The sequence below is a fragment of the Phacochoerus africanus genome, chromosome 7 (assembly GCF_016906955.1).
Source record: "Phacochoerus africanus isolate WHEZ1 chromosome 7, ROS_Pafr_v1, whole genome shotgun sequence".
NCBI lineage: Eukaryota > Metazoa > Chordata > Mammalia > Artiodactyla > Suidae > Phacochoerus > Phacochoerus africanus.
The window spans coordinates 185,652-198,535 of NC_062550.1; the positions used below are offsets into that span (position 1 = coordinate 185,652).

General features: G+C 48.2%; 1 protein-coding gene across 1 annotated transcript in view; it reads left to right on the plus strand.

The window, feature by feature from the left end:
* Positions 1-1,107: 1,107 nt before the first annotated feature.
* Positions 1,108-12,884, plus strand: part of SYCE3 (synaptonemal complex central element protein 3) — a 31,486-nt gene continuing 19,709 nt past the window's right edge. Inside the window, exon 1 of the mRNA XM_047788417.1 lies at positions 1,108-1,178. Coding sequence (XP_047644373.1) covers positions 1,116-1,178 — 63 coding nt within the window. The 5' untranslated portion in view covers positions 1,108-1,115. The remainder of the gene's footprint in view (positions 1,179-12,884) is intronic.

Sequence of the window (12,884 nt, forward strand, 5' to 3'; positions counted from 1 at the left end):
ACTGGCTTCTCTGCCCCTCTTCCCCATCTCAGCCAGTGGTATCACCCTCTTAGCCACTAATCCGTTCCTTCTTTCTCCCTTACTTCCCACAGGACAAAGCCCTGTCAAGCCCACCCTCTAAATGGCTCTTGATTCTGTGCACTTCCCTGCGCCATGACCATCATCTCCCCTGTCCCCCCCTCCATCATCATTCACCCAAACAACAACACCAGCCTTTCTAGATAATAGAAATTATCCTCCCTCCAGCAGCCAGAGGGACCTCTTCACCATGTCATGCCTCTGCTTATCACCCTTCCAAGGTGCCCATCACCCTCTAAATAAAGACTGAAAGGCTGAGCTTCTGGCACTAACCTATAGAGCCCAGAGTGATTTCTTCAGCCTCCTCTTGACCAGAGGCTTTCCATGCAGCCCCTCTAAGGATTGAGCCACACTCTCACCTGGTCTTTCTTGGTGATTTGTGCCTTACTGCCCAGAGGCCAGAGTGCCTGGCAGACTTCAGCTGGAACCAGAGGCATGTACCTTGGCCCTGCCTCATCTCCTTGAGCTTCAGCAACCTCTTCACCTCAGCATCTCCTTGAGCCTCAGCATCATCCTCTTCTCTGAGACAGCTGTTGGCCATGCATGGTAGTTGTGACACGAAATATCTGGGTGTTCAGCTACTCACTCAACAAATAGTTGCCAGCACTTGCTGTGCCAAATGCTGTCCTGTCCCCTGGGAACACAGTGGTCAAACACTTAGGGCTCTGCGTGCACAGACTTCCGCTCAGGGAGCAAGAGGGAAAACAGTACCAGCAGGAGAGGGATGTCCCCCCTCATCTCGGCTCTGTTCTCCCTCAACCTCAGCCACTTCTCAATCCAGGCATTTGGCTCATCCGAGGTGGGGAGAGCCACATGCTGGACCAGCCGGATGAGGACGGCAGCCCCGCCCCTTCCGCTTGGGGAGATCAGCCAATGAAACCTCGATGCAGATGCGGGACCAGCCTGAGGGGCGCAGTCACGCGCTCGTGGCCCCACCCCTTCCGCTCCAGGAAACCAGCCAATGAGCGCCAGAGGCCATCTCCAGGGGCGGGTCCCCTAACGGAAAGGGGAGGGGCGCCACCCCCAGGAGCCGCCTCATGCCTCAGGCGCTTAAGGGGGCAGCTGAGCGGGACCTGGATCCGAGCCCGGGGAAGCCGGAGGTGAGCGAGGCCGTCTGAGGGTCCCGGACCCTCCCTTGGCGACCTGACCCATGAGCCACGGCGCCCCCGTGCTGTGCCCACTGCCTCATGCCAGACCGAAGGTGTGGCTACTGTTGACCCACCCCAGTCTCCTCCCCGGGTCTCCTCCCCAGGGTCTCCTCCCCCACCTCCTCGCCCCTCCCCCCTCCCCCACCCTCGCCCCTCCCCCTCCCCCACCTCTCGCCCCGCCCCACCCCCTCGCCCCTCCCCCGCCCCTCGCCCCTACCCCAAGTCTCCTCCCCGGGTCTCCTCCCCCACCTCCTCGCCCCTCGCCCCTCCTCGCCCCTCCCCCACCCCTCGCCCCTCCCCCGAGTCTCCTCCCCAGGGTCTCCTCCCCATCTCCTCACCCTGTACCCCCAGCCCCTTACCCAGACTCCTCCAGACCTTCACACTGCACGTCCTAAACTCTCTACACCTGCACCTCTCACCCCCAACCTGGGCTCACACCTCACACACCTGGAATTCCCTCACGTCTGCACACCTGTATGGTCCCCGACACGCACAGCCCTCTAGCGCCAGGTCCCTTCTACCGCCAGGTCCCCTCTACCGCCAGGTCCCTTCTAACGCCAGGTCTTGCACCCCATGCTTCACACACACATTCTGTTCCCATGCTGTTCACACCACACACACGCAGAACCTTCAGAGACTGATCCAAGGGCCCCGCTCGTCCTCTCTGATTTCTCATTCCAGGAAGAATTCCAGACTCCGTTAAAACTCTCCATATTGCGAAGTTCCCGTCGTGGCTCAGTGGTTAACAAATCCGTCTAGGACCCGTGAGGTTGAGGGTTCGATCCCTGGCCTCGCTCAGTGGGTTAAGGATCCAGCGTTACCATAAGCTGAGTGTGGGTTGCAGACACAGCTCGCATCCCGAGTTGCTGTGGCTGTGGGGTAGACCAGCAGCTACAGCTCCAATTGGACACCTAGCTAGGAACCTCCACATGCTGCAAGTGCAGCCCTAAAAAAGACAATAATAATAATAATAATAATAATAATAATCTCTTCATATTGGGCAAGATCCTCAGACCACAGAAGAGCCCTGGGCCCTTGCATCCCTCATGCTCTGGGCTCCTCAGTCCTGGGGAACGCACATTCCCTCAAACCTTCACACCCTAAAGTGATCCCCGCCCAGTCCCCTCCCACTGCCACTCTCCCTCTGCCCACCTGATCCCCATAGATGGCTATTACCCTCCTTCCCTCGGGCTTTGGCACTGGCCCAGGCCTCCACTCCATCCCAGTCCTGACATCCTGGCTCCCACATCAGGAAGAACTGCCGTGGACCTAAATCCCATGGTCTTCTTCCTGCACTTCAGATCACACCCTTTCCCTGGATCCGCTTTCCAGACTCATCCCTCCTCTGAGATCCTTCTAGCTGTGTCCTGCGCTGTCTCCCCATCTACCTGCCCCTCAACTACATGGCCCGTGTGTCTCTGCTTTGTACCCACCTGTCATCTTACACACCCCGTATTTGTGCCTCTACTGTATACATGTTTAACTCCCAAGCCAGTTGCATTCCATCCATTTTCTCTGCACCACCCTAGGGTCCTGAGGATTCTATGCAGCCTTGTGGCCTCAGCCATACTACCACCGCATCTCTGCTGCATGTCTCAGTGTTTCTAGGGAGGCACACAGCTCTGCCAAACCACCTTTATCACTCTCCTCAAACCAGAAACATCTATTCTTATTGGGGGGGGCACCTTTTCATTATCAATCATAGACGAGCTAGAGACCTCACACTTGAACATGGACTACCTGGACCTTTACCTAACTTAATCCACCCCACCTCTTTACCTTCCCTTCCCTTCGTAGGGTAAGATGCCCATTTCCTTTCTTTTCTTTCTCTCTTTCTTTCTTTTTTAAAGGACCACACCGGCGACATATGGAGGTATCCAGGCTGGGGTTCAGATTGGAGCTACACCCGCCGGCCTACACCACAGCCACAGCAGCACAGGATCCAAGTTGCATCTGTGACCTACACCACAGCTCACGGCAACACCAGATCCTTAACCCGCTGAGCAAGGCCGGGGATTGACCCGCCTCCTCGTGGATCCTAGTGAGGTCTGTTACCACTGTGCCACAATAGGAACTCCATGGTGCCCATTTTCCTGAGACCATCCCTGCACAATCAGCTGCTCTTCCTCCTGACTCTTCAGATCTTTCTGCTCCACTGGCCCTTTCTACAAAGACTAAAGACGGGCAAGTGTCTGCCTTTGAAAATTAAAAAAGCGAAAAACTTTTACTCTGTACCACCTTCTCACTATCTCCTGGGTTTTCTCCTCCCCTCCTCCTGTAATTCTGCATGCCCTGCCTATTTGTCTAATGGTCCGTGATTCTTTACTCGTGGAAATCTTGTTGCTGCTTCTACTGCTCCACTAGAACAAGTCTCACCGCGGCGCCCAGCAACACCCGAATTAAAGGTCCCGAATTCACTGGGCCCTTTTGTATTTGACACTAATGTAACGTCTCCCAACTTAAAAGGCGTCTGTGCCTCCACGTTACAGTCCAGCTGCTGGCCCGTCTCTCTCGGAAGCAAAACTCAAACGTTTCTGCTTCTCTTCCTCCCTCTCTGTAAACACGTTTCAATCAGGCTTTTGTCCCTGGCGTCCCCTGTGAAACCAGTTCCCGTCAAGATCACCAGTGACCTTCAAACTGTTAAATCCACAGTGGTCGCTTTTTATTCCCTATGCTGCTTAGTATGAGGCACAGTTGATTGCTCTGTATTTACTTTCCTCACTTCCAAGACGGCAGTCTCTCCCGGTTCTCCGTCTGCCTTGCTGACTGCTGCTTTTCGGTGTCCTCCAGCCAGGCTTTTCACCACACTCCAGATTCATATTTTCCGTTGGATGTCAGCAAATACTGGTGGCTTCTTTTTCACAGTATGTACAGAATCCAGTCACTTGTGCTGTTTTCACTTCTCACACTCTGGTCCTAGGCCCATCATCCCTTAGATGGAATTTTGCAGCAGCCTCCTCTCCACTCCAGCCTACTCTCAGCACTGCAGGCAGAGTGATCCTTTTAAATCATGATTCAAATCCTATCACATGATTCCTCGAATATCTAACTTGTCTAATATCTTCTCATCTCACTTGGAATAAAAGCCGAAGTCCTGCATAAGCCGCAGGATCCTCCCCAGCCTCTCCGCCTCATCTCTGACATCTTGTCCTTCATGCCAGCATTGCTAGCCTCCTTGCTCGTCCTCGGCCGCGCCCAACACACTAACCCTCAAGGCCTCTTTTTGTCCTGTTCCTTCCCCACACGTATCTATAAGACTCACATGCCCACTCTCTTTGATTTAAAAAGTTACGTGTCAAAGGGACTTTCATCCTTCACCGTAGGTGGCATGGGTCCTCCTGCTCCGTTACTCTGTAGCATCCTTACCTTGCTTTATTTTCTGCAGAGCACTTGTAACCACCTGACATTTTATATATTTACATGTTTATTGCCTGTCTCCCTTGACTAGAATATAAACGCCACAAAGGCATGTCATTATCTGTTTTGCTGAAATATTCCTACGCACCTAAAACAGTACCTGATGGTCAGTAAATATTTGGTGACTAAATGAGTTAAGCGGCCTGTTCCTCCTCTCTTCTGTTGGCTTTAAGTGCAAACTCCCCAGTTCCCTATGTTTCTGACTACTTATCAGTGCCTTTCCTGGTGTTGTTTCCTTCTTCTTTTAAGTGCTGATGTTTTTAAGGACTTCTTCCTAGTCCACTTTCTCTGCTCTCTTTATACATTCACTGTGAATGAGTTCATCTTTTCCCATGATTTAAACTACCATTAGCTCTTTATTTTCAGCTTAGCCTCTCTCCAGGGCTCTAATTCTGATTTTCATTTGTTTGTCGAATAGCTCTGCCTGGATACCCAACAGGCACCACATGCTTGAGCTGCCCCAAATTGAATTCAGTAGCTTCCGCATCCCATCCTTCCACTCCATTCTTTTTCCTCCTTTGCTCCATCCATCCTGCATTCATTCTCAAAATTACCCACTGTGTTGTATGAGGCAGTTGTAAGAAAATGTGGTGCTGTGACCCTCCATCTCTAGAATCAGACAGGACTTGGTTTGAATCCAACTCTGCTGCTGCTTAGTTGTGTGGCTTTGCTTAAACTCTTCTGTGATCCTCAGTTTCTCATTTATACAATGGAGAAAGTAATAGCACTTTCTTCATAGCATGGGTGTGAGAATGAAATCAGTCAATGCATATTGAAATGTTACACCATTCATGGCATATATTAAGCATGGAATATATATTAATTGGTTTTGTTCGGGTTTTTGGTCACTCTCGTGGCATCCAGGCCAGGGCTGGAACTTGCACCACAGCAGTGACCCAAGCCACAGGAGTAACAATGCCAGATCCATAACCGCTAAGCCACCAGGGAACTCCTATGTTAGTCTTTTTATTATTGCATTCATCCTTCTTTCTCAACTAATTATAGTAAAATTTTCTGAGTAATTACTCTGTACCTGGTGTTTCACATACAGTCATGCCAAGTATTTAATTTGGTAGATTTGGCATGTCTACCTTTTGTGTCACTATGTACCTAGTCACAATAACCTGCAAAGGGACAATCGTTCCACTTTACAGAAAAAGAAACTGAGGCTTGAAGAGACTGGATAATTTTCCAGGGTTAAGGTTAGACCAAAAAATAGCAGAGCCTGGATTCTAGCCCAGACTTTCAAGGTACATAGAACCTTTATTCCAGTCGCTAACTACATTTTGTCAGTTCTGTTCACTCTCATATTTATCAAGAATGTGTTGACTGGCACAAACCGGAGACATACTGCCAGGGCCCAATTCTCAGATCTGTGTACGTTTGCTTTCTGACTAGGAGCAATTTAGTTCTCCGAGCCTTGTTTGTCTCATTCATAAATTGGAATAATCATAGTACTTACCTTATAAGATTCTTGTAAAGGTTTACATGCTTCAAATAGTGTCTGTTTGGAAATAGGTAGAGAATCCTTGGGCACGTAAAGGATATACACCTGGCTCAGCAGAAATGAATCTCCCAAGCATCCGTGAGAACGCAGTTTCAAACCCTGGCCTCGCTTGGTGGGTTAAGGATCCGGCTTTGCCCTGAGCTGTGGTGTAGTTCGCAGGTGCAGCTCGGATCCTGAGTCACTGTGGCTGTGGTGTAAGCCAGCAGCTACAGCTCCAATTCGACCCCTAGCCTGAGAACCTCCAAATGCCTCGGGTGCGGCCCTTAAAAAAAAAAAAAAAAAAAAAAAAGATACAGACCTACTTTCAGAGTTGGCTGCTGGGAAGTGTAAGGAATGAAAGACTTCTAGAATAAAATGAGCTTTGAGCTGTGTCTTAAAAAACAAGAACTAGGAGTTCCCGTCATGGCGCAGTGGTTAACGAATCCGACTAGGAACCATGAGGTTGCAGGTTCGGTCCCTGCCCTAGCTCAGTGGGTTAACGATCCGGCGTTGCCATGAGCTGTGGTGTAGGTTGCAGATGCGGCTCGGATCCCGCGTTGCTGTGGCTCTGGCGTAGGCCAGTGGCTACAGCTCCGATTGGACCCCTAGCCTGGGAACCTCCATATGCCTCGGGAGCGGCCCAAAGAAATAGCAAAAAAAAAGACCAAAAAAAAAAAAAAAAAACAAGAACTGTCGAGGCAAGGCCATTGCACGCAGCAGAGTGATAGATGTAAAGGCGTGGAGGCCGGAGAGAGCATGGTGTTTCAGAGCTCCCGGTGGCACGGGTGCTACCGGCCATCGTCTGTGAGAAGGCTTTGCTGAGAAACTGAGCAAGGACACGTGGCTGAATGGCCATTGCAACTCAAAGAATCTTGCTTTTACAGGTTTCTTTTTCCAGACAGATTTCCTTGATGACAGAACTGTGTGCTTATTTTTTTAACCCCCGTTTCTCGTAGTACTGCTTGGCATATGGTCGACACCCACATTTATCCAATTAAATATTTAATTTTTATATGAAGCTTAGGATGTGTGTGAGGACATGGTTAGATACTGATAAATGTGAGCTTTGCTGCCCTTAAAGCCATTATTTAAACAGTGAAAAGACTATTTGAATATTACTTTGGTTTCAAAAACTAATGTTGGTGTTATTAAAATTCCTAATCTAAAATTCTAGTCTTCCTTGAGCATTTAAGTTTAGTCTATAAATTTTATCGTAAATGAGATTATTTATTAGATTTTTTTCCTCTTTTGACCACCCCACAACATATGGAGTTCCTGTGCCAGGAATCAGATCCCAGCTGCAGTTGCCCGGGATCAGATTCCAGCCACAGTTGCAAGCTATGCTGCAGCTGCAGCAATGTTGCATCTTTTAACCCACTGTACCAAGCAGGGGGTCGAACCTGCATCCTGGTGCTGCAGAGATGGCTGCTGATCCCATTTTGCCACAGCAACTCCAATTAGATTATTTATTCTAAATAGGATTATCTTATTCTAAACTTTTAATCTTATTCTAGGTCTAGCAAATTTTTATTAGTAACTAATGTTTTTGTCCCATTTACAAACTGAAACTCTTAATTATAAACTAAACTACTCCATTTCTTTAAGTATCTCGATTGTCTTAAAAACAAACCCTCCCACCTTATTTAATTCTTATAAATACCATAAGCCATAAGTGTGATAAACCTCAGTTTCTCTTAAATGTCCTAGAACTCCATAAACTTACTAAGACTTTGACTTAAAATTACAACCCAGGAGTTCCTGTTGTGGTTCAGTAGTGACGAACCCAAGTGGTATCCACAAGGATGTGAGTTCCATCCCCGGCCTTGCTCCGTGGGTTAAGGATCCAGCGTTGCCATGAGCTGTGGTCACAGATGCAGCTTGGATCCAGCATTGCTGTGGCTGTGGCACAGACCGGCAGCTGCAGCGCCAATTGGATTCCTAGCCTGGGAACTTCATATGCCCTGGGTGTGGTCTTAAAAAGAAAAAAGAAAATTACAACCCATAATCAGTTTCACATTTTAATCTGCAATGGCAAAGCTGCCCTGCTACTTTAATATACCAAATTCTCTTAAACCATCCAATGCATATACTACCAAATATTATAGTACACTTGTCTTCTGCTTTTTGAAAGTTCATTTTACACCACTTTGCTTTTATGAAAGACCTACATTAGTACCTGTTTTCACTAACCAAGTTCGCCAGTGGCCTAGTGGTTGAGGATCTGACATTGTCATTGCTGTGGCTCTGGTCACTGCCTTGGGGCAGGTTCGATCTCTAGCCTAGGGACTTATGCATGCCGAGGGTGTGCCTCCCGCCCCCCCAAAATGAAAATCTGAAGAGGATTTTTGTGTTTATGTAAAATTGTGAATGATGAAAATAGCATACAGGAATTTCCTGGTGGCTCAGAGGGTTAAGGATCCTGCATTGTCACTGCTACAACTCAGGTCTCAGCTGTGGCATGGGTTTGATCAATCCCTGGAACTAACGCATGCACAGGAGCGACCAAAAACAAAACAAAAAATCAATAGCATCCAGCTTTTGCTTTGCAGCAAGCCACGTAGAGGCAGTAGGAGCTCCTTCCCCAGGAACTGCACTCAGCATCTCAGCATTAAGCTACCATAGCTTTGAATTATGTCTATAAGCATGTCTATGAGCATCTGTGCTTTATCTTGATTTATTTTGTGCATTAGTTAACAAGATGTGTCCTAAGGTAATTGCTTCTTTGACTTATGCCATTTTGGCTTATAAAAGGTTTTCAAGGAAGACTGTTTTTGGGTGGTGGGAGAAACCTGTGATTCTAGTTTTTATGCTGTTATTATTTCCTTCCTTAATTCCTTACCTCCCCAGCATCGTAAATAATCCACCCAAGTGATTATTAGATTTTCCTTCTCTTGCACTTTTTAGAGTTATCTTCGTAGCTTGCTGAGACTTCACGATGACCAAAGAACATTGGCCGGGTTCAGTGACTCTCCGGCGGTCTGCTCTTGACTTCCAGAACATGACTCTCCTACCTCTCTGGCTGTTTGCTTTGCATCTCCCGAGTCTCGATGTTAGGCCTTTTCTCCATCTGTTTTCTCCCTTGATCTCACCCATTCTCATGCCTTTAAATATCATCTGCATGCTGATGACTCCCACATTACTGTCTCTAGCCTACCTTCTCCTCTGAATTCCTTTATTCAGCTGCCTCCTCAACGTCCCCACTTGGATGCCTCATAAGCATCTTAAACTTAATGTGTTCAAAACTGAGCTCCTTCCTCTCCACGTAAACCAGCTTCTTCCAGTCTTCCCCGTCTCGGTGAATGGTGTCACCATTTCTGATGACCTCTCAGATACCCTGGTGGTGTCCTGACTTCGCAAAAACTCATCAGCAGATTTGTCAGCCCTGCCCTCAGAACACACCTGAGCTGGTTCTCCTTCCCACGACTTTCATCGCTCCTCTGCCATCGGAGCTGTTATTCTCTCTCGCCTGTATCATTCCGACGGCTTCTTCCTAACTGTCTCCCTGTCTCTACCCATGTCCGTGTGAGCTGTTCTCCACCGAGTGATTTAGCAACTGGTAAACCAGGTGATCGCCCTCCAGGCGTCCACCTCACTCAAAGAAGAAGCCGGAGTCAGTCCTTGCGTTGTTTCGCAGGCCCCCCTCCGTCTCCACCCACCTTGTCCCGAACGTCTCTGCCACTCCTCCCTCCACGCTCTCCATCCCAGCTCCGTCACAGCACGCTCAGCTCTTCCTCCAGCTCCATCCAGCCGGCTCCTGGCTCAGGGCCTTTGCTCTCACCATCTTCTCTGCCTGGGAGGCGCTTTCCTCACACACCAGTATGGCTCATTCGCTGGCTTCCACCAGGCCTCTAGTTAAAATTGCTTCAGCAAGGCCTTCCCTGCCCACATCTAAAGTACATCCACTCCTCTCACACACGCTCTCTCCCACTCTTCATCTCTGGTTGACTGTTTTTTTTAGCACCTATCCCCTCCTTGTATTTGTTTCACTTATTAATCTTGTTTATTGTCTCCTGTCCCCACTGAAACTTAAATTCCATGAAAACAAGGATTTTAATCTGTCTCGTCCCTGCTGTATCTCTAGAATCTAAAATAGTACTCAATAGGGAATTGCCATTGTGGCTCAGTGGGTTAAGGACCCGACATAGTGTCCATGAGGATGCAGGTTTGATCCCTGGCCTCGCTCAGTGGGTTAAGGATCTGGCACTGCTGTGAGCTGCATTGTAGGTCACAGACACCGCTCAGATGTGGCATTGCTGTGGCTGTGGTGTAGGCAGGCAGCTGCAGCTCCTCTTCAACCCCCAGCCTGGGAACTTCCATATGTCTTGGGTTCGACTCCCCCCCCAAAAAGACTCTTTTCTATTTTGTACTTCTCTCTTTTGTAAGAAAACTGTACAGATTTTTTAACTTTACAGAGTTTTGTGTTATTTTCATGAATATCTTTTCATTATATCTCTTAGACATACATAGCTCTTACAGATTTTAAATAACATCACTAAATAATATATCATTAAATCAAAGCCTTACATCATTAAGGATTTCAATTATTTCATCACTGCTTGGATCTGGATAACAATAGGGACAGTCAGGAGCAAGACTGTGGGATCTCCTATCTATAGTAGAGAGGTTGTATTTTATCTGAAAGAAATAGGAGCTACTGAAGGGTCTCAGGGAGTGTGACATGGCTAGAGTTGCATTTTAGGGACTGGAAAATAGATGGGGCAAGAGGAAGCTATAAGCAGGGAGATCAGTTAGGATGATGGTAGTTCAAGTGAAAGATGAGAGCCTGTACCATTAGTTCCAAACTTTATATTTTCAGCTCCAACCTAGCTCCTAAACTCCAGGCCCATGTATTCAGCTCTCTGCTTGTATATCCAGTTGGAGGCCTGGCAGGCACCTCATATTGACACGTTCAAAGCAGAGCACCTAGTTTACCCTCTAGCCTGTGCCTCTCCTGGCCTTCCCCCTCTCAGTTAGGGACACCGCCATCCATCAAGTCGTTCTCCCCAAATACAGGAGTCGTTTCGATGTCTCTCTCCCCTCACTTGCCCTTGCGTGCCTCGGTACATCAGATCCTCTGCCCGGTTCTTTTGGTTCATTTTCCAAAATATAGCCAGAACATGTCCACCTCTTAGTTTGGATATTATCACCTAAGTGCAAACCACCGCCATCCCTAGTCCACTTTAGTGCGCTCCTGACGAGTTGGTCTTCCCAGAGGTCCCACTGTGGCACAGTAGAAATAAGTCCGACTAGTAAACATGAGGATGCGGGTTCAATCCCTGGCCTCGCTCAGTGGATCAGGGATCCAGTGTTGCCATGAGCTGTGACGTAGGTCGCAGACACAGCTCGGATCCCAAGTTGCTGTGGCTGTGGTGCAGGCCGGCAGCTGTCCTCCAATTCCACCCCTAGCCCGAGAATTTCTATATGTCATGGGTTCAGCCCTAAAAAGCAAAAAACAAACAAACAAACAAAACCTAATCGGTCTTCCCATTCTTTTCTCCTCTCAACTTTCTGCAACAATCCATTTTCTTTCTTTTTTCTTTTCTTTTCTTCTTTTTTTTTTTTTTTTTGGCCATGCCATGGCATGTGAAATTTCCTGGGCCAGGGATTGAACCCGAGCCACAGCAACAACTGGAGCTGCTGTCAGAGTGACGTCACCAAACCTTTAACCCACTGCACCACAAGGGAACTCCCAACAGTCCATTTTCCAAACAGCAGATGAAGTCATTATCTTAATGCATAGTCACATAATCCCCTGCTTTCTCAACCCCAATGGCTTTCCTGTATACTCAGAGTAAAACCAAGGTTCTTGCCCACTTAGCTGATCTCGTGTCAAACCACTCTTCTCAACCCCATTCTGCACTTTTTTTCAATTCCTTAAAACGCACCAGGGCCACTCCCACCTTTTCTTGAGCCACTCCCTCTGTCTAGAACTCTTTCCCTAGATCTTCGCACGCCAATTCCTTTTTTGTCATTCAAGTGGCAGTTCAAATGTCACTTCATAAGGAAGGACATCTCTGACTTTACAAGCTAAAGCTTCCCTCCCCATGAAAAATCCTCTGTATTGGAGTTACTACTATGGCACAGTGGGTTAAGGATCCAGCATTGCCACAGCTGTGGTGTAGGTTGCAGTTGGGCTCAGATTTGATCCCTGGTCTGGGAACTTCCAAATGCCACATGTACAGCCAAAAGAAGGGGGGAAAGAGGGGGAGTCCTCTTTATGACACCACACTCTTTATTTTTATTTTTGTAGCAGTGACCACGCACTTAAGGTCTCTTTATGAGTCTGTTAACTTGGCTATGATCAGTCTCTCCCTCTGGAATGGAAGCTCCAAGACAGCATCTGGTCTGTCTGGATCTGCAGAGCCGTAGTGCACGTCTGGCACATAGTAAATGCCCAGTAAATCTGTACTCAGTGGCGGGTAATGGGATAGACCTCAGTTAAAGCAGCGACCTTGGAGAGAGGGAGGAAGGCACTGAGAGGAGAGACCCTAAGAAGCTGACCTCCACGAGGGGGGCTCTCATCACTGGGCCTTCCTGACTCATAGATGATTGAATGTTTATTCCATGAACAAAGAAAACTGAGTTCCAGTAACCCCTTAGGTCAGGAAGATAAGAGGAGTTAAAAGATAACCAAGGAGTTCCCGTCGTGGCTCGGTGGTTAACGAATCCGACCAGGAACCTTGAGGTTGCGGGTTCAATCCCTGGCCTTGCTCAGTGGGTTAGGGATCTGGCGTTGCCGTGAGCTGTGGTGTAGG